General features: G+C 46.6%; 1 protein-coding gene across 14 annotated transcripts in view; it reads right to left on the bottom strand.

The window, feature by feature from the left end:
- Positions 1 to 4183: 4183 nt before the first annotated feature.
- NUP93 (nucleoporin 93) overlaps positions 4184 to 18449 on the bottom strand; it is a 102390-nt gene continuing 88124 nt past the window's right edge. For 6 of the 14 annotated variants that reach the window (XM_059045703.2, XM_067019822.1, XM_067019823.1 and 3 more), the window contains 14 exons: positions 18036 to 18168; positions 16462 to 16619; positions 15226 to 15391; positions 14866 to 14959; positions 13863 to 14054; positions 13016 to 13142; positions 12831 to 12903; positions 12496 to 12540; positions 10828 to 10944; positions 9952 to 10070; positions 9075 to 9192; positions 8550 to 8633; positions 6971 to 7099; positions 4184 to 4460 (listed from right to left, as the gene is read on the bottom strand). In XM_059045703.2, the coding sequence (XP_058901686.1) occupies positions 4350 to 4460; positions 6971 to 7099; positions 8550 to 8633; positions 9075 to 9192; positions 9952 to 10070; positions 10828 to 10944; positions 12496 to 12540; positions 12831 to 12903; positions 13016 to 13142; positions 13863 to 14054; positions 14866 to 14959; positions 15226 to 15391; positions 16462 to 16619; positions 18036 to 18168 (1666 nt within the window). In that variant the 3' untranslated portion in view covers positions 4184 to 4349. Of the gene's footprint in view, positions 4461 to 6835; positions 7100 to 8549; positions 8634 to 9074; positions 9193 to 9951; positions 10071 to 10827; positions 10945 to 12495; positions 12541 to 12830; positions 12904 to 13015; positions 13143 to 13862; positions 14055 to 14865; positions 14960 to 15225; positions 15392 to 16461; positions 16620 to 18035; positions 18169 to 18449 lie in introns of those variants that run through there. The other 8 variants (XM_059045701.2, XM_067019818.1, XM_067019819.1 and 5 more) reach the window with 2 other exon arrangements.

Raw genomic sequence — 18449 nt, 5'->3', positions numbered from 1 at the left:
TCACGGGCTCCCCTCTTGCCTGTTCAAACAGAAGCCACTGTCTGAGGCAAACTCTTTTGCCCTCCCCATCCTAAGAAACAGACTCTCAAGGACCCCAAGGGCAAAGGCAACAGGGCATATAGAGTATGCCAATATGCAATGCTGGGTTTCTGCCAGCCCCTCAAGCTTTTAATTTTTTTAAAGATCTGGCCTTTATCATTGTTAACAGTAAATCAAATGTCCACCCCCTTCTTCTCAATGTTTCCCTGCAGACTGTGCAGCTCTGCAAGTTTTCTTCTTTGAAGGATCAGTCCTGTTTTATCTAACCCCAGGAGACACTCCCCTCTACCTTCTTTCAGACTGAATGCCCGTTAAAGGCCCCTAAGTCTGAATCCAGGCATGTGGAGCTGGTACAGAGGATGTGGGGAGGGGGCTGGCACAGGAGGCTGAAGCAAAGAATCTGCTCATTCAAACCATTGCTGAGTGAGCCATCGTGGGCTAGATACCTAGGAGAGGGCACACAGAAGCTATTTCAAAAATCAAGATCAGGGCAAAAAATTTTCCTCCCTTCCTGGGCTAGCCACTTAGAACCAACAGTATTTCCACTTAGATGATCCTGGCAAAAAAAGGAAAGAAAGAGCCCACTTAGACTTCTGAACAACTCTGGGATGGGGACTTGATGACCCTGGCTATCCCCAGCTACCTAGCACAGCCCAGCACATGCAGGACTGTAACTGCTGAACTGAACTTAGGCTGACACATCAACACACCAGGCCTGTTTAGGCAGGCCCTCCCTGAGCTATAGCCAGTCACAACAGTTATATGTATAACAAGGCAAGGAGAAGCACAGATCACTTGAAAATAATTTTGGAAACATTTTAGTTAGTGGTTTTGAGCTTTTTTCCACCAATCTTTTTAGTTAGAAACAAGTGGCAAGACATTTATTTCCCTCCTGTCCCTGTCCTGTGAGGGATACTAGTATACTATGAAGTTGTCAGAAGATGGGCCAGAGACAGGTGACTTCTGAATTCAACCTACAAAGAATGAAGAACGGGGGACCATCCAGGACCTCAAAACAGCCTCATTTTCCTGCAGGGAGCTACACAATTTCCGTCTAATGAGTTGCTGACTTCTTCCTGATATTCCTGAAATGCAGGCACAAAAGCCTTTTTTTTCTGATATAAAATGAGCATCTTGAACAATACCATAAAGTGCACATCTCCATTAGGAATTTTATAACGTTTTCTCCCAATTTGCTGGACACAGGGCTCAGTCAATCTCTATGACTGACTGAGGCTAAGTGAGAGTCCAGGCAGGCTGGGGCCTGCCAGCACTCTGGTGGGCCTGGGACAATGTCCCAGCTTGGGGTTTTATTCAGCGTTCGGCATGCCCGAGTCACTTCCTGAGTGGCATGATGGAAATGTGGCAGTGATGTGAACTATCTAATGAGCTAGACAAAGGTTCAGATGCCTAATGGAGAAACAATGATTGTGGGGATCAGAGTAAAGCGGTAGGACGTTGGCACATCTGCACGTTATGGTTAAACTGAGTATTAAAGCTTTGGCCGAAACAGTTCACTCAAACAAAGTGGGCAGGGGTGAGAATCCAAAGAGTAAATGCTCCTCAATTTTTTTCCCTCTGTATCAGCAAGTGCGGGATTCTGTGGGAAAGTCTATAGTACTCTTCTTCAAGTAACCTAAACCCTAGAATGTACATGATTCATCAAAAGAATAACAATACTGGCTGCTCTACTGCCATTACAAGTCCCTAAGTAGACTGTAAGTTCTTGGAGGGCAGGAGCAGGGCCTACATTCTGGCTTCAGTGTGCATGGGCATCTCCTGCTCTTTGATGAACGCGTCCAGCTCAGGAGTGATAAAACCAAAGGATTTGCTCTGAGAGCTCACTATTTCCACTTGTTTTCCCTTAGAAGTTAGGCGGCCACGGTTGTTTAAAAAAAAAAAAAAAAAAATCAAAGGAAAAGAGTCCATGCAATCAAATCCCTAGGCCTCTGAAAGGGACTCAGATCAAGTCAGTACATCCCTCTGAGTGTCTCAGTGAGTTTATTATGAGCCACTCGGAGGCAGGCACTGACCCTGTCAGCCTCCCAGTACCCTTGATTTTGTCAGGATTGGAATCTCATCCTGGGAAGATGAAAGACTCCCAGGGCCACTTTCTCTCAGTTTCTCTGGGTAAATGGTGAAATCATGGACGAGTATCAAGGGAAAGGATTTAGCTCCCTGACCAAATGAGCTAAGGATGACTTTTAACCTAATAACCTATCACAGGACCATGATTTCTAGGCACAAGCTGTAACCATGAGTACACGGGAACCTGTTGATGCTGTGGCCTTCTAAACTCGGCCTCATGTCTCCTGCATGTCTGCACCCAGCAGGCCTTGCTTTACCACAGAATCTGCTGACAGGACAAGCCCTGGGTTTGCTCCATGAGCCTGGCCCAGCCCCTCTGGTATGAACCAAGTTACCTTATTTCTCCTATAAATGTCTCTTGCTACGCAAGTTCTCAAATGCCAACCAGGGACTGCGTTCCTCTCAACTCCACCCAGCTCCCCCTTCAGGGCAGCTTTCCTCTCCCTCTGTCCAAGGGTAGAGGACCTCATCCCCCTATGCAGGGCTCACGTGCAGCTCTCCTATTCGGAGCTGGAAGAACTGCATGACGCAAGGAAAGGCAAATTTACAATTAATTCTCACAATGAGAATGATGAACAAGAGGTGAGCCAGGGAGCAAATTCATATTTAAACACCTTATGCCTTCTCTCCTTTATGGCACTGTTATATTTCTATCTACAAGATCTAGTATTAAAAAAAGAACCCTAAATCACACTTTATGAAAAGTCCTCAGAATACTCTTTTTAAGGCACTGTTGAAGCAAATTGTTTGCTTTGTTTAAAATATAATCAACACATATAAATTGGGCACAACTTGCTAAAGCAAGTCCCCTGCAGTGCTTGCCTTCTGCGACTTTCTTAGTAAAGCCCAATTGAAGGTGAATAGACGGGACTAGAGGAGGGAGACAGCCCTTTAGGCTACATCCTTGATCGATATAAGGGGATCCGACTGATGAACAGCAGATGGCCCCATTATCTATCTATTAGCTCTTTACTACAAGGCAAGGCAACAATTTGTATTTTTATAACCAGAGGATTGTGAGGGTAACCATGCCCTGTGACAAGACAGAGTTTCCTCCCTAGAAGCAAAAAGTACCTTTGGAGACTCTGGGGATCTTAACATCCTCCTGGGAGAGGAGAGCCCGCCTCAGGAGCAGTCCATAAAACCAGTAGAGCCGACCATACCCAGTTTCTCGTAGTCCCAGCCGGTCCATTCAGGTACAAACACTCGTCCTCACGTCCTCTCTAGTTTAGTCCAAGGCTTCGGGAGAAACAGGGCCAATGATGGAGGACAACCTCTGCTCAGGGACCACACACCCATGGTGCTGATGCCCAATGCAATGAGATCCATGAGCCGGCCCGGCCAACTGGCTTCATGAGTGGGAAACAGAAGGAGAGGGGAGGCTGTCCAAGCAGAAGAACCAAGCACCAGAGAAGGGAAAAGAGGGGCTTAGAAGTCCTCTTGAAGAGGAGAGTACACAAGGCCAAGCAGTTGCCTCGCAGTGCTGCAGCTACAGAGGGAGAAGGGGCCAGGTTTGCCCTCCCTCGAGCTCCAGCTGAGACCCCGACAAGGTTCATTTACTAGGCTATCGTTTCCTAGGCCTATGTTTTCTTCTCCAGTGGGATTTCAACAGAACAGCAAACCAATTAATCCTGGGATCAGAGCAAATAATTTGGAGGATGGTCTTGGACCCCTGGACACCAAGGCCCACCTTGGTGAGATAAGAGGGAAGAGGACATGGAGTGCTTGGTATTTCACACACAAATCTTAACTTACCAAGGTTGAGACTGGATTTCACATTCAAATAAAAATGTGAAAAGCAAACTGCGACCCTGCTACAGGGAATGTTATATCTAAATAAAAGCAACTCCCAAAGGCTTCATTTCCTTGCTCATTTTGGGTGAATTTTTAATCATTTAAGGTCAACTTTAACCAAATCACAGATGCCTATATAAGCCTATAATTTTCTGGCCCGAGCACTAGTGAAGACATTTCCTCCCACACAAATAAAAATTTGAACAAAATTTCAAAGGAAAAACAAAACAAAACAATGAAAATAAAAGAATGTGAAAAGAAATACAAATCAAAGAAATTTATTGGTGTTGACAAAAATACATAATACAAAAAAACAAAACAAAACTAACACAACAGAAACAAAACCAGAAACTACCCCCACCCTGGCAGGCCCACACGCCTGAGGTACTGACAGCGAGCAGCCCCAGGAGCCCCTTGGAGCATCGCACTTAATTCATGAGGACCTCCATCTGCACCAGCCTCGCGTTGGTGTCCCCAGATGTCCGGTAGGGTATCATCCCAGCAAAGGTAATCAGGGCTCGGGCTTGGCTGCGGAGTTGCTGAGAGAAAGGGGAAGAAGAGAAGAAATCCAGTTAATTTCCGGGTCAGGGCACTGTCTTGGGAACCACCACCCCGGCCTTCCATTTTCTACCTCTTAGGGTCAGGGCAGATTCCCGGTGGGCAGATGACAGTCTCACCCTCCACCATCATGTTCCTCCAACATGGTGCAGAGTTAGCAAAGCTCGGGTGCCGGGGCCTCAGTTCCAAAGCCCTTCTGCTTAGCAAAAGATGGATGGGTGTGCCGCTCAAGCTGCCTCGCCTGACATGTCTGACCAGCTGCTAACACGGCTCTGGGCTTCAGACTGCCTGCTCTACTTCTCTGAGCCTCTCTCTCTCTCCTGGCTGGTTTCTGTCCAACTGTTACCATGGGGTCCTGAGTTTTTTTCTAGGACCCTCATGAAGCACCTGCACTACCAGAGGCAACAGTCGTGCCTAAGTGAGGCCCATTCCAGCTCTTTCCTCCCCTGCGTCTCCCCCTTTCCTTCCTTTCACTCCTTACATTCCTTCCTTCCTGACAGAAATGCTGGGCCCTCTTTTCTCAGGCAACAATATTTATGAGATTCCTGGATTGCTCCAGGAAGGAAAAAGATTTAAACTCAGGTGTTTCCAACAACAAAAATAGGAACTTCACTCCAATTTCCAACTGATAAATTACTGAATAAAGAAACGTAAGAGAACAGCTTCAGGTTGCCCCACACTGAGGTGTGTTGGAAGCTTATATCAGCAGGAAAGGAAACCATATCTGGAATAGAAAGGGAGGGTCTAGACACATCTTTTGGACCAGTAATGAGAATTTTAAGAAAAATTCAAGGGTCACTTACTAGGCTTCTTAAGGACCATTCAAGAAGAAAACTGAAAGGTAAATGCCTTTTACCTGATATGTGAAGTAAATTGGCAAGTAAAGGTCCTAATTAATGTCCAAACCAAAAGAAATTTACTTTATGATGAGAGTATCCATCAGATTGTCTTTAAAAGTGCAAAACTGTGCACGGGCTCTCCTGCCTAACTTGCAGCAACTTTACATAAGCTCTAGGGGTATGCAGGCCAAGGGACCCATCCATTCCCCGGCAGCACTGCACCTTAAACCATGAGGCCACTGCTTGGGCAGGCAGCTTTTACACATTAAGTCTTTCCTCGACTCCACCCATCCCTTCCTTTCATTACAAAGGAGAGCGGTGGGTAAGAGGAAGACAGAAGAATGGCTTTATCCAGCATATGTAAAAACTAAGTGCCTAAAAAAGAGAGACTAAAACACACAGCGTGTGAGTCCAGCTGGTCTTCAATCAGTTCCCTTCAGATGTGGAAAATGGACCTGCCAGACCACCAGCTCTGCTCTCTGTGAGCAAGCCCTGCTCTGACCTGTAAGCAGTACAGAGAGTATCAGAAATGCCCACCACTTCAGTAGTTGTATTCACAACAGCACTGCTGCCAAGGTCCCAGCAGAGTGAGCCCACTGCTGGCACGCTCTTGCCTGTCCAAGGGCAGATGGCAGACCTGCAGCTGCCTCTCGTGCACACACGGATGGGCCTACCACGTCGGAAAACCGCTTCCAAGCACTGCTATGTATGCTGCTAAAGGTGAAAATTCCCACCATCACTCACGAGGCAGAGGTTCTGACAGTGACAATGCCTGTAGGGGTCATAGCGGAGAGAGCTCTCAGATATCCATGGAGGCGGGAGACAGATTTTCAAGGCTCTAGTTTCTTGATTGCCAAAATCAAGTATGGCTGTTGTACACCATACTGAGAGACTCACCAAACATTAAGTGCAAATGTTAAGGTAAAGGTAATTCTAAAACACTGCCTGTTTTAATGGTTTAATTGGGTCAAACACCATTCTTTCCCCTATTGTCAAATCAACTGTACACCATATGCTGTTGGAATCCCAGGGTTCTATCTACCTTGACTCTGCATGACCCAAGCAATGCCAGAGGCCCCACAGGCAGTGGAAAGGGCACTGGCCCTGGTGTCAGACAGACCCGGCTTCCAGACGTGGCTCCTTCACCTACCACCTGAGGGGCCCACAAAAGCAAGACGCCTCCTGACCCAGGCCTCAGATCCCTCAACTGTAAAATGGGGATAACAACTGTCCTAGGTACCTCTCTGGAGTCACTGTGAGATGACAGTAGAAACAGGGGTTTGCACCAAATTGTTGACCAAAAGTAAGTATGGTTTTCATGAAAGTGCTGAACTGAGACTCATAAAATGACCTTCTATTTAAAAATGGGCAGGAATTCTTGTGGAATCAGTATAAATTAGCATTTTGATTTTTTTAAAGGTGATATTCGCTGACTTGGCACATCTTTGTTTTTTAGCTTGAGAAGAGTAGCAACCCCATTAATGTTCGATTTCTTCCGGGAGCCCCCGACACAAACTTTACCCAGCTGCCAGGTAGTAAAGAAACGAGCAATTCAGGGTCATGAGCAGTGGTCTCATGAGGTGCAATGGACAGCAAACCAGAAAGGTGGCTCTCAGCGATGGTTCTGGCCAACCATCTGGCTGGGATCTTACAGAATCACGGTCCTCGATGACTCGCTGGGGCCTGGATGACGACGATGGACTTGTCCCCTTGAGCCTCTTAAACTGTGTGAACAAGATGTTCATGGTGGCGAGAAGCACTTCTGAGAGGTTGTGCCTGACCTGCACAGAGGGACACACATGAAGTAAGGAGAAAGAACCAAGCCCTGAGGCCGACCACAGGTTGGGGGAGGGGGGAGCAGTGCTCCAGGAAGGCCTGTTCACATCACATCTCCACAGCTGCCAGGTGGAGTGCCACACAGCCACCAAAAAGGAGCTGATGGCATTGAAATGTCAAGCGTGAAAGCAAAGCTCAGGCAATGCTACTCAGAAGGTCAGGTAGGTCACTCTCCTGCTCCCTTCTTTAGGCCAGTCCTCCTAGGCAGGGGCAGGAGCAAAAAGCATCCAACTACGTCTGGCCAGCAAGAGTGATTAGCAAAAGCCTGCATGTGAATGTCAGCAGGCAGGGACGCACACGCTGGTTCTCCACTCCCTACCACTCCCCGCTGTCTCAGACCCACCAGACTGTCTCCATGGGACCAGCACAGCCCGAGCAGAGTCCTTGGGAGTGTCTATGAGGACAGGCCCTGGTACAACACTTCAGTCCATGAAATACTGAATGATGTAAGCAGGGGAGGGCAAAAAACAACAGAAGAAGGAGTGGCTAGGGGTAGAACTGCAGCAGGTGTGAAGGGACGGTTGGCAAGAGGTAAGACCTCCTGAACTGTGTGTACCACAGCAGGCAGCTGCCTCACCACATGTGCAGAAGCCGGCCTTCCTTCTTCCTCTAGAACAGAAACATGCTTTCATATAAGGAATGAGCTTACTAATGGTTTTAAATTGAAACACTGTTAGGAACATCCTGGAATCAGGCAGCTGGCCCTCAGTGCCTGTGGTTCTGGAGAAGAGTCTTACCCTAGCTGCACATGGGAATAATCAGGAGCGTTCTGGGCTGCAGCTCAGATCAGGGAAACCAGAATTTCTGGGCCTGGGCACAAAGATTTTTTTTAAAGGTCTCCTAGCAATTCCAGTGTGCAGCCCAGTTGAGCACCCTTGGGCTAAGCAGTGGCAACATGCTAGGAACCCTGCAGAGAGACAGCAGCTCTGGGGCTCTTGGGCTGATAACTGAGTCCATGGTCACTGCACCTGCTTCTTGAGACAAAATGGTTCAGAGAAGGGAAAGAAGAACGTGAATCATGATGCATATTTCATGTAACCAAAGGAACTACTTAGACAAGATCAGAGTTAAGCACTGACACACCCTCTAGAACAAGTGCATAATAAAGAATCAAACCAGATCCCACAGGATCAACAAGAAACCTGTTTCTCCCAAGAACATGTCTGGTCTCTAACGCGAGTGTATTTTCTAAGTCAGGAATTCAGACAATAATCTGATGGGGATATGTGTACTCACAGAAAAACCAGCCCAGGATACCTGAAATTGGACTCAGAAAACTCAGTCTGGATGGTGACTGTAGTAGGACTGTTAAAGTTATTGGCTACGTTAAAACAAAAGCTTTCAGTAGAAGTGGGGGAGAAAAGAATTTTATAATTCAGGAAGAAAACGACTCACCTCATCACTGAAATTTCTGAAGGCAGCCACTCTCTCTTCCACACTTTCCTGATTCAGAGGCACCAGCTTCAAGCGATCAATTATCTATTTAAAACAAAACCCATCGGTCCCATATGATACAACCATCACAGTCATTTCATCTCCTCAAACACACAGTCAGCATCTAACACATTCATAGTGGGCTTCTTAATAGGAAATGCTAATCCCCTCATTCAAAGGCTTTGATTCTAACTTGCTGAGTGACTCAATTCCTATCCTCCTTTTCTGAGGCAGTTTTACAATTCAGAGATTTCAAATTACTCTGAGAAACCTCTCTGTTTTTAGACTGAAGAAGAAAGGAAGAGAAAAAAGGGAAAAAAGAGCAACACAGAAATCCCTTTTAGATTCACAGGATCATACTTGTCCTTTTTCACTTAACAGGCATACTGGTGACATTTCCTTTGTTTTAAATGAATCTCACGAAGTGTTTTGATTTTTCAAGGGCGTACATTAACCTCCACTTCAAACACCCCTCCTGAAACTTACATCAAAGGCTCTGTCAATATGCCCACTGTGATACTCGTCAAAAAAGGTGATCAAGTCCAACAGAAGATAGAACGTGGAGTCCACAAATTTATTTGCACTGATTCCCTGAGCCCTATATCTGAAGGACAAAAAAGAAGGAAGGGGGGTATATTAGGAATTTCTGTGCAATCTATAACTTGAGGATAGCATCTAAAAAATGTCAAAACCTCTTAAACTCTCTAGATGAAGTGAACTAAGGAGTGGAAAACAGTGTTTCTTTTGAAATGGCCAAGCATTTGATGGCGGGTTTGACAGAAATCCACCTATAAATGTTCTGTGTGAAGCACAGTTCTCTTGCCTCAGCCCCCATCTCAGCAAGCATCTCCAACCCAGTTTTCACTGGGTCACTTTATTAGGCATATCTGCAGAGGGCACAAAAAGTGACAACTATTGCCCCAGCCTGGGAGTTACACTGGTTAAAGTATGACAACTCTTCGAACTCATGGGGAAGAAGGTAGCTTCTGAAACACAGGCCACTACACCTCTAAGAATTTCCCCATCCATCCATCACTAGCTTTGTTCCAAAATGCCTTTGAGATGGCTGCTAATGACATATAGATGAGTATAATGCCTAGAATTAAATCTCACGTACAGGATTAAAATGTTGAGATACCCTTTCATACCCTTCCTTTTGGCAAGAATGTTTACCAAGTGTCAGTGCGAAGTGACAGTTTGATTATGACGTGGGGGAACAGGAACTCTCAAACTGTCAGTGCTGGTGGGAGGATGAGTGAGTAGAGCCACGCTGGGGAACTCTTTGATGCTACGGTAAAGCTGAAGATGCGTCTGGGTGGGCGCGGGGAACCCCGGGACCCGCCCGAGTCAGCCCCGGCCTTACCGCTCCGCGACGGAGAGCGCCATGTTCTTCAGCCTCTCCTTGTTGGACTGCGGGGCACTGATCTGGGGGACGACGGGGCTGAGCAGTTTGTTCATCAGCTCCAGCACCTTGTCAGCATTCTGTTCGGTTTTTTTTAATTAAGAAAGGAATCAATTAAAAATAATCAATAAGAGGAAAAAAACTAAATAACCGAAACCAAAGAGGGAACTTTTGTTCTGTGTCTTGATCTGCGTGGTGATGACACAGATACATACCTGTGGGAAACCCATCAAGCTGTTCACTGAATATGTGTACATTTTTCTACTTTTTAATTAGACCTCAATCAAAACACTTTTAAATGAAAAGAAAAATGAATTATAACCCTCTTTTGCCCACGTTGGTCAGTTGATAAAAGGAGAGAATGTACTCTTCGTCAGGCCCTAACAGTCATCAGTAATCCCCACATGTTCTCACGAAGAGCTACTTCCTCCAGTTCTCTCAGAACCCCTCAGCTGTGGTTTTGTTCCCTGACACACACTGGTCACAGCATGTGTGCGGCTGCCTGGACGGTGAGCACCAGGCATCTTCACCAGCAGCTTCACCACCCAAGCGTGATGGGTGCTTCCTCTGCTGCCAAGGGAGACTTTGCTCAGTGCCCGCGGGACAGCCTTTCAATATGTCACTCTTGTTTGGCCAGAAAGACCTTATGGGCAGAAATAATTCTGTAAAATGGGAATTTCACCTTGACTGGACTATTAACTGCCTAAGCACTAGGAGAAAATGCCTCAGCAGGGAGAGGGGTACAACAATGGCACCAGCGAAATGTTTGTGCATTTAATGCCAAAAGGCTGCCCACAGATCTATTAAGTGCAGAAGAAAGAAAAGAGCACATTTTACCTTGGCAAGGTCATAAAGCTTTGCTGCTTCTTCAAACAGTCCTTTATTTTCTGCCACGGAAGCAACTTTGTTGATAATAGGCTTTGTGTCACTAGTAAACTTATCTATGACTCCAGGCTGACAAGACAAATTATGGAGGGGAGGAAGAGAGAAATAGGGGGACAGAGCTGTTATTTTAAACAGAGAAGCAAGTGAGATCCCAAAACTACCTTAACTGAAAATACTTGCCCTGGGCAATGCACATATTTCATCAGCTAGACTCTGGCTTTCTTGAAGATATATGGTCCTATTAAACATATGAAAAGGACCAAGGAAACTACCCATGAAGAGGCAGACTCAAAGGCAGCACAGAGGAGTCACCAGTAAGACTGTGCTTTCTCATTTTCCAAAATGACCTAGAGAATCGGTGAAATCATCAATGATTTTAATTTTGCTGATGAGTAGGCACTAGGGGGAAAAAATCAGAAGGCTCAGAGAAAGTATCTGAAAGATTCTGAATTTGTTTTCTAAGACAGATGGCAAAAGAAATCCAGTCCTGAAAAAATATATGGCAAGTGGTGTCAGGATACTTAAAAAAAAAAAAAAAAAAATTTGCATCATCACTCAACAACAACCAAATGGTCAAGAAAGTATGAGAGAGGCCTGAGGTAACCGCAAAGAGAGAGGGCACTGTGTGACGTCTGACTGGCCATCTGATTCTCCATCAGCCCTGGACCAAGTCGGGTGACCTGCTCCGCCACCCTGGCAGCACAGGAGATCAGTGAAGAGCATGGGGTCTGGGGTCAAGAAGGACTGGGCTCAAATTCCAGTTCACTACCTTACTAGCTGTGTGATCTTGAGGGAAATAACCTCTCTTGTCTCCACTTCCTCCCTTAAAAAACAGATGATGGTTCCCACAGTGTTGGGTTCTTGTGATGATTAGGTGAGAAAATACATGTCAAGCATTCAGCACAGGGGCCTGGCAGTTGTCACTGCTCCGTAAGCATGGCCACTGTCACCAGCACTGCCACTGGTCTTCTTCTGGATGGTGTGAGCAGTGGGAGGTCATCTTGAGACTGCTGGCTCTAAACCACCCATTTTTACAAATGAGGAAAGTGAGTCCCTAAGAGAGGCATGTGGAGAGTGCCTGAGTGGGTCAGGAGGGGTCTCTGACACCAGGGCCTCTGCCCCTTCTACATTGCCCAATAGCCAGGATGGGTCTTAGGGAACTGCTAAGGCTCACGGGAGCAGCTGCATCTCTGGGGTCAGTGCAGAGTTCTAAGCCCTCAAAAACTATCTTGTGAGAGAGGTCAAGTGCATTTGTAACTTTCCCCTCTTGGGGAGAGTAGGTGCAGTAACCAATTCCTTTGTTGCATATTTTCTGAGCCAAGAATGGCAGAAATGTAGCCTTCTCAGCTGAAAATATGGCAGGTGTGAACAGATGAGTATTCTGAACATAACAAAAAAAACTAACCACAAATTTACATATTTTAAGGAGAAATGTAAATGTATGTAAAATCAAGGTCATCATTTGAGGCCTGTAATTTTCATTTTTTGTTTTTAAAACTAAGCAACTTCACTCAGATTTGCATCTTCAGTACCTTGAATCCTAAAATCTAACTGTATTATTTGGACAATTATAAATCCCCAACTGCAAACTAACACACCTCTGGCGTGCACTTAACTCACCTTTCTACTTCCATCGTTCTCTAGTTTCCCAAGAATCATATCGAACTGCAGAGACAAAAAAAGTTTACTCAGTTTATTGGACGAGGATATACACATAATCCACAATTCTTTAAAGACTAGAGGAGTAGGGGAGGTGGGAGAAGTCTTGCACAAACTAGAGAACAGTGAGACTGCATCAACATTTTCATTGTCAGAAACCAAAAAAAACTCTAACACCCCCCTGACCTCAGCCACATCCACCGAACTCATATTGAGGTGACCATCCAGTATCACATCAGCATGAGAACTTGTACACTGGAAATCATGGGGTTGTGGAGAAAAGTTAACAGACATACCTCTCGACTTTCTATCACCAGCTCGCTCACACAACGCAGAAACATGTTTTCTCCTTGACTGTCTTTCTCATCTCTAGAAGGGGACAAAATCAACCTGGTTTCTGGTGTGGCCCCAAGGTCTCTGTCATTCTCATGGTGGCAGAAATCAAAACCAGCTGAAGTAAATAGTCAAAAGCCAGTCTAACCTGAGGAAGTAGAAGTACTGGAGGGCCTCTCTCGGGTCTGTGGATTCAAACTTCCGGGTGTAGAGAATGAGTAGCCGCACGAAGTTCAGCCTCCGCATGCAGGGAGGGTCGCCAGGCTCGTGGCTGACTGCACCAGTGAGGACAGAACTGGTCACAACCACACTGCCCTTCTGACCCATGCAACCAAGAGCTAGGGGAACTGAGTCCAAAGACCCAGTGGTGGCACCTACTCCTGCAGCCCAGCCAATGTTTGCCAGTGTGAGCTTAGGCCAATTCCCTTCACCACCCGTCCTCAATTTCATCCCAAGTTCAGATTGGAGAAAGTGGCATTTCTTAGTAAATCTCTAGTATGCTGGTCTCTGAATGAAAAGATGGTGACAACTGTCCATTACGGCATGTGCTCTGGAGTGAGTCTGCTGTGCTACTAAGGAAGCTGCAGCCATTCATGCACAGGTATCTTCTCTCCCTCCCCGGACTCCACCCCATGCAGGTAGGCACACAAGATGGCTGGCTGCGCCTTCCAATGTCTCCAGTTAGAGCCCTAATGGGAACCAGTCTCACGACTCTAGGAACTGTTTCTCCTGCACCACCCTCCAGGCGACCTGACTCACTGGCCACAAAACTAGCACTTAGCACAGCATTTTATCTATTAAACACCTCAGGGAATACTAATGGAGGGGGGGAAAGGCAAGAACCCTCATATTAATCATCTCATAAGCCCAACCGTCTATAACACTCTAAAATGATTGGTACCACTTGCCCAAATCCCTGCTGGCTGCAGCTATGTGTCCACTGCCACCCGACAGGGGGACGTGTTATGGATGTACCACTGTCAACAAATACTCACGGAGCTGAGCGCTCTGTCCCGAGGATTTTAAAAGCAGCTTTAGCTCAAAGAGCACCAGCGCCACATGGACAGCATGGCAGCGCAGCCGCTCCATGCGGAAGAGAAAGGCAATGGCAGCTTCGAACTGCGCAGTCAGGAACAGCACTTGGAAGTAGAGGAAGGGCTGATGGTTCACCGTGAAGTGGGACTCGCCTGCCCGGGGAGAGGAGGTCAAAACTGACTCAGAAGGAGCCAGCCTCTGCTGGCAGCCCCGAGCCCAGAAGAAGCCCTGAGTGCTCAAAGGACTTGCTGGGCGGGACAAAAGCACCAGCCTGAGCCTGAATGGATGCAGAGGCTCTGGACACAGTGGACGCCACTCCAGCCGTGGCCTGTTTCCACAGTCTCCGGACCTCACAAAACAATTGGCGAGCAGGGGCTGTGTTGTAAAACCCAAACTGCTTGCATTAGTTGGGCAAGAAACAGAGCTCAGGACCTTAAAATGGAATACATAAGGGGCTGTTTCTCTCCTTTATCCTGGTAAGTCACTCAATAAGGACAGGAATGATTTCAAAGCTTCGGTTTACTCAGATTCACAGATATCTGCGTTCAATACTGCGGACCACTAGTTGGAATCTCCTTTTCTTCCCCAAATTTTTAAACAGTGAGAGAAAGAAAAGCTATTTCTCCCTTGTTTGTGCTCAGATATAGTCACTGCAAGGTCTCTGAGGAAGCAGTAGCCAAGTCCTCTTATGTCTCTCCCTGAGCCAGTGTCTGCTAGAGCAGTTCAAAGAACTAGTGGGAAGAGTTTACTGTCAACGACCATGTAAGTCACATACTCTGTTTACCGCCACGTGCGTGGCCTCTATCCAAATTTGAACTCATTGTTTTGTTGTGTTGTTTTGAAGATCCAGAGGGTTCTGAAGGAGAGACAGAGTTCAGAGATGAAGGATTTTCCCAGAAAAAAGCTAAGCAGTGACCTTAGGTGGACAAGAGAGGGAAGGTAGTTATGTTCAGGGTATCTTACCATAGTCTTCCAACAACTGTTTCTGGAACTGAGAGAGAGTGAGCCTGTCTTGTGGGGAGCTGGTGCCGTCGTCATCGAAACACACCTGGTTCAACTAAACCCCCAAGAGAAATACAGGCATTGGTACAAGCTAATTCCTGAGCCGGGTGCAGACTTGTAACTGGTTAGCTGCCATGCTCGAGGCTACGCTAATGTATTACTGGTTGCGAATATTACACAATAAAAAATGGGCCAGGAGACAGGAAATCCACTAGCCCAGTCACCTTATTGGCATCGTACATTAAGCAGTAACATCTGTGTGCAATGTGTGCGCAGGGGGAAGGGGAGAGTGCCCTACTGGGCAAGGGAAGCAGCGCCTGCCTTCAGCCACAGGTAGTCCTCAGTTTTGTCGGCCACCTCGCTCTGGTTGTCGGTGACGTCACATCTGCCAATGATACAGTACACAGCCCGTTTGTAGGGGTCTGTGTTGTTCCTCAGGGCCCTGCGGTAATGCAGTCGGAGCTTGTTCTCCGTAGCTGGGGACAATCTAGAGACACAAGGGAACACACAGACACATATGCTTAAGATCTTCATGGGCATCTGAAAGCACCCAGGTCCCAACCACACAGCAGAGTCACGAAGCCTTCCTTCACGGAGGGTAACACTGTCCCACCCATACCCACGGGCACCATCACTTTAACCAGACTTGCAGCTACCAGCAGCTGTGTCTCCGCCCACTGGCTTCCTCAAGTAGTGGCTGTCAGAGGCACCTGAGAAGGTATGGGGAATTAATCCTCCACGCACCTCCCCGGCAGCCCTCAAGCAGTGATGGGCAAGACTGAGTCAGTCCCTTAAGTGCCTTAGCCCCGCTCTGGCTTCTTCACTCCCTTATCCCTGTGAGATCACCTCCCAGATAAACTCTGTGCACTCAAACCCTTGCCTCAGGGTCTGCATCTGGGGGAACCCTAAACACTGTCCCTACTTTACACTCTCTAACATGAGCAAGACAGGGCTTATGGTTTAAGACAATCTCTGGACATGGCATTATTGACACTGCCGAAAAAGTAACCCTGGTTTTCCACATGTATAACGGGTAACCGCCATTATTTCTTCTACATACATGTATATATATTTAAACTGGGTTAGCATATGAACTTAAGTCCTATTACATTAACAAAAACCAGAGAAAAATGAATGCTTAGCAGTTCCTTAATGCAAGAGAACTAAAAAAAAAAATTACTGAATTAATCCAATGATTATGTCTCAAGTTTGCTAACTTCTAACTCTGGCCTTTGAGTATGAAGTGTATATTGTCATTTGGGTCAACCAGAAGAGCACTAAATGTGAACAAGTGAAGTGTAATACAACAAAGTTTCATTTAATAAAGCATCCTTGATGTGCCTGGGACTTTGTAAGTGTACACATGGTGTCAGAATGGGGCTCTTTTATGTTTTCAACTGTTATTCTACAGAGTTCTACTTGCTTTCTAAACTTCATTTTTCTCCCAAGCAGAAACTTATTTGGAGCCATGCACAAGGAAAAGAGAGCAACGCCAGTGGGGGCCACCCTGCTGATTCCACGTGGCTTCTTCTAGATGCACCATCTCATTCATCGTACCTTCTGTCCTTGCTGTTCATGTACTCCTGGAACCAAGTTTTAAACTCTCCCAGCTGGTGCTGGGCTCGGTTGACCACCTGTGAAGCGGCAAGCAGGTCTCCACAGCGCAGGCAGTAATAAATTAATGCCCACACAGGATGGCCTTCCACCTCTCCATCCTAAAAGAGGAAAGGTTTAACTGACGACTTTCGATGTGCTGGCCCTCAGCTAAGCCCTCTTGTATTAAGTCACTTAATCTCACAACTCCACTAGGCAGGGACCATGAATGGCCTCCTCCTCTCTGTTTTACAAACCAGGAACCTGAGGCATGGGGATGTTAAATGATTTTTCCAAGGTAAGCTGGTAAGCGGCAGTCTGGCTCGAGAGCCTTTCCTTTACAGCACTGTGTGCACAGGATTCAAAGACTGCCATGGGTTCTCCATGGAACCCCAGTACCCACAGCAATGAGGTGACATGTTCTTCTGTGATAATTTACAGACATGCACTCAGGCTAAGGACGTTCACTGACCAATAAGAGACTATCATCATACTTGAGTTTATAAAATGTTAACCATTAATGATTAGTTAAATGGATTCTGGCACTTCCATTCACCTGTTAGTTGTTCATTCACTTAGTGAGTATCTTTGTTTTGGACACCGTGCTACGTTATGCATTGGGGAATCTAAGAAAGCAGCTCTGTTCCCACTCTCCCAGCACTAGAGCTTCTCTCTTCTAAAAGTGGCTTTGTCACCACCTGCGCAGCAGCCCTGTGGTTACTCCTCTTTCTGCTTCTCCCCAATTCCTCCAGAAAAGTGGACCTCAGACTTCCTTTCTTGGCCCCTCCACCCTTCCCTCGGCAGCACTCTTTCTTAAGCCCAGATCTGATCGTGTCACTTCCTCACTTAAACCCCTTTGAGCAATTGACATCCTAAGTGCTGAGCCTGGTGCTCAAGGCCGTCACCAGCTGGCCCAGCCCTACCACACACCCGATACGCCAGATATTCTTTACCGCCTCCATGCATTTGTTCACGCTCCTCCCTCCTCCTGGAATACCCTTTTCCCAGACCCCTGGCTGGCAAGCCCCTACTCTTCAAGCACAAGTGTGGGCCTCACCTCCTGTATGAAGCCAGGAGCCTGCAGCCCACCACCCTTGGTACACAGCTCCGGTTCAGCACTTTGCACAGTGTCTATATCTGACTGTAACTAGACTGTGAGCTGAGAAGAAAGGCACGTTCTAGGACCCATATCTAACTCTGTTCTTTCAGCTGTTTGGGCCAACAATCTCAGAAGTCAGCCCTGACTCTGCCATATCCAAGTTCTTCAACAGTCCTATTGGGTCTACTTTCAAAACATGTCCAGAACCCAATGACATCATCCCCCTGCACCCTCCTCCACCCTAAGCTGAGCGACCACCATTATCACCTGGACTCCTGCACCACCAGTCTCCCAAGGTCTCCTAGCTTCTCTCCCCGGCCCCTCTGGTCTCTTCTCCATATAGCAGTTCCCACACATAACCTCATTTAAACTGAAAATGCCTATCAGAGAGAGACTGCTCTGGGGAAGTAACTGATCACATAGAGAAAGATGCCAATACCTGAAGTCCAGGCAAGGGAGCTGGAAGTTTAATGTTCAGGAAACTTCGAACCAACTGGTAAGTCCCAGGCACCCCGCCCAGCTGGGCCTGATGCAAGTTGCCAAAGACAGTCACAAGGGTGTAATTCTTATAACTGGAAAAAATTTAAAGGCAAAAAAAGGGAGGTTGAAAACACATATTACACGTATCTATGTCCACACCCACAACATTAGACTGTGAACTCCACAGGGAAGGGCCTGGATTTCAACCTAACATAGAAGAGGAAACAGTGCGTGCTTAATGAAGCAAACTACATTATTTATTCATTGGGCAGTGGACCACTGTGAAGATTTCTCATCACTGCAGATACTCAAAAGAATCCCTGGAGCAATATAATAGTGGACTTCAAATGCATTAAAGGCTAATGTGCAGAAT

The sequence above is a fragment of the Kogia breviceps genome, chromosome 18, assembly GCF_026419965.1.
Source record: "Kogia breviceps isolate mKogBre1 chromosome 18, mKogBre1 haplotype 1, whole genome shotgun sequence".
Lineage (NCBI taxonomy): Eukaryota > Metazoa > Chordata > Mammalia > Artiodactyla > Physeteridae > Kogia > Kogia breviceps.
Note: the sequence above shows the minus strand (reverse complement) of the source record. Positions and strands in the feature narration are given on the sequence as shown.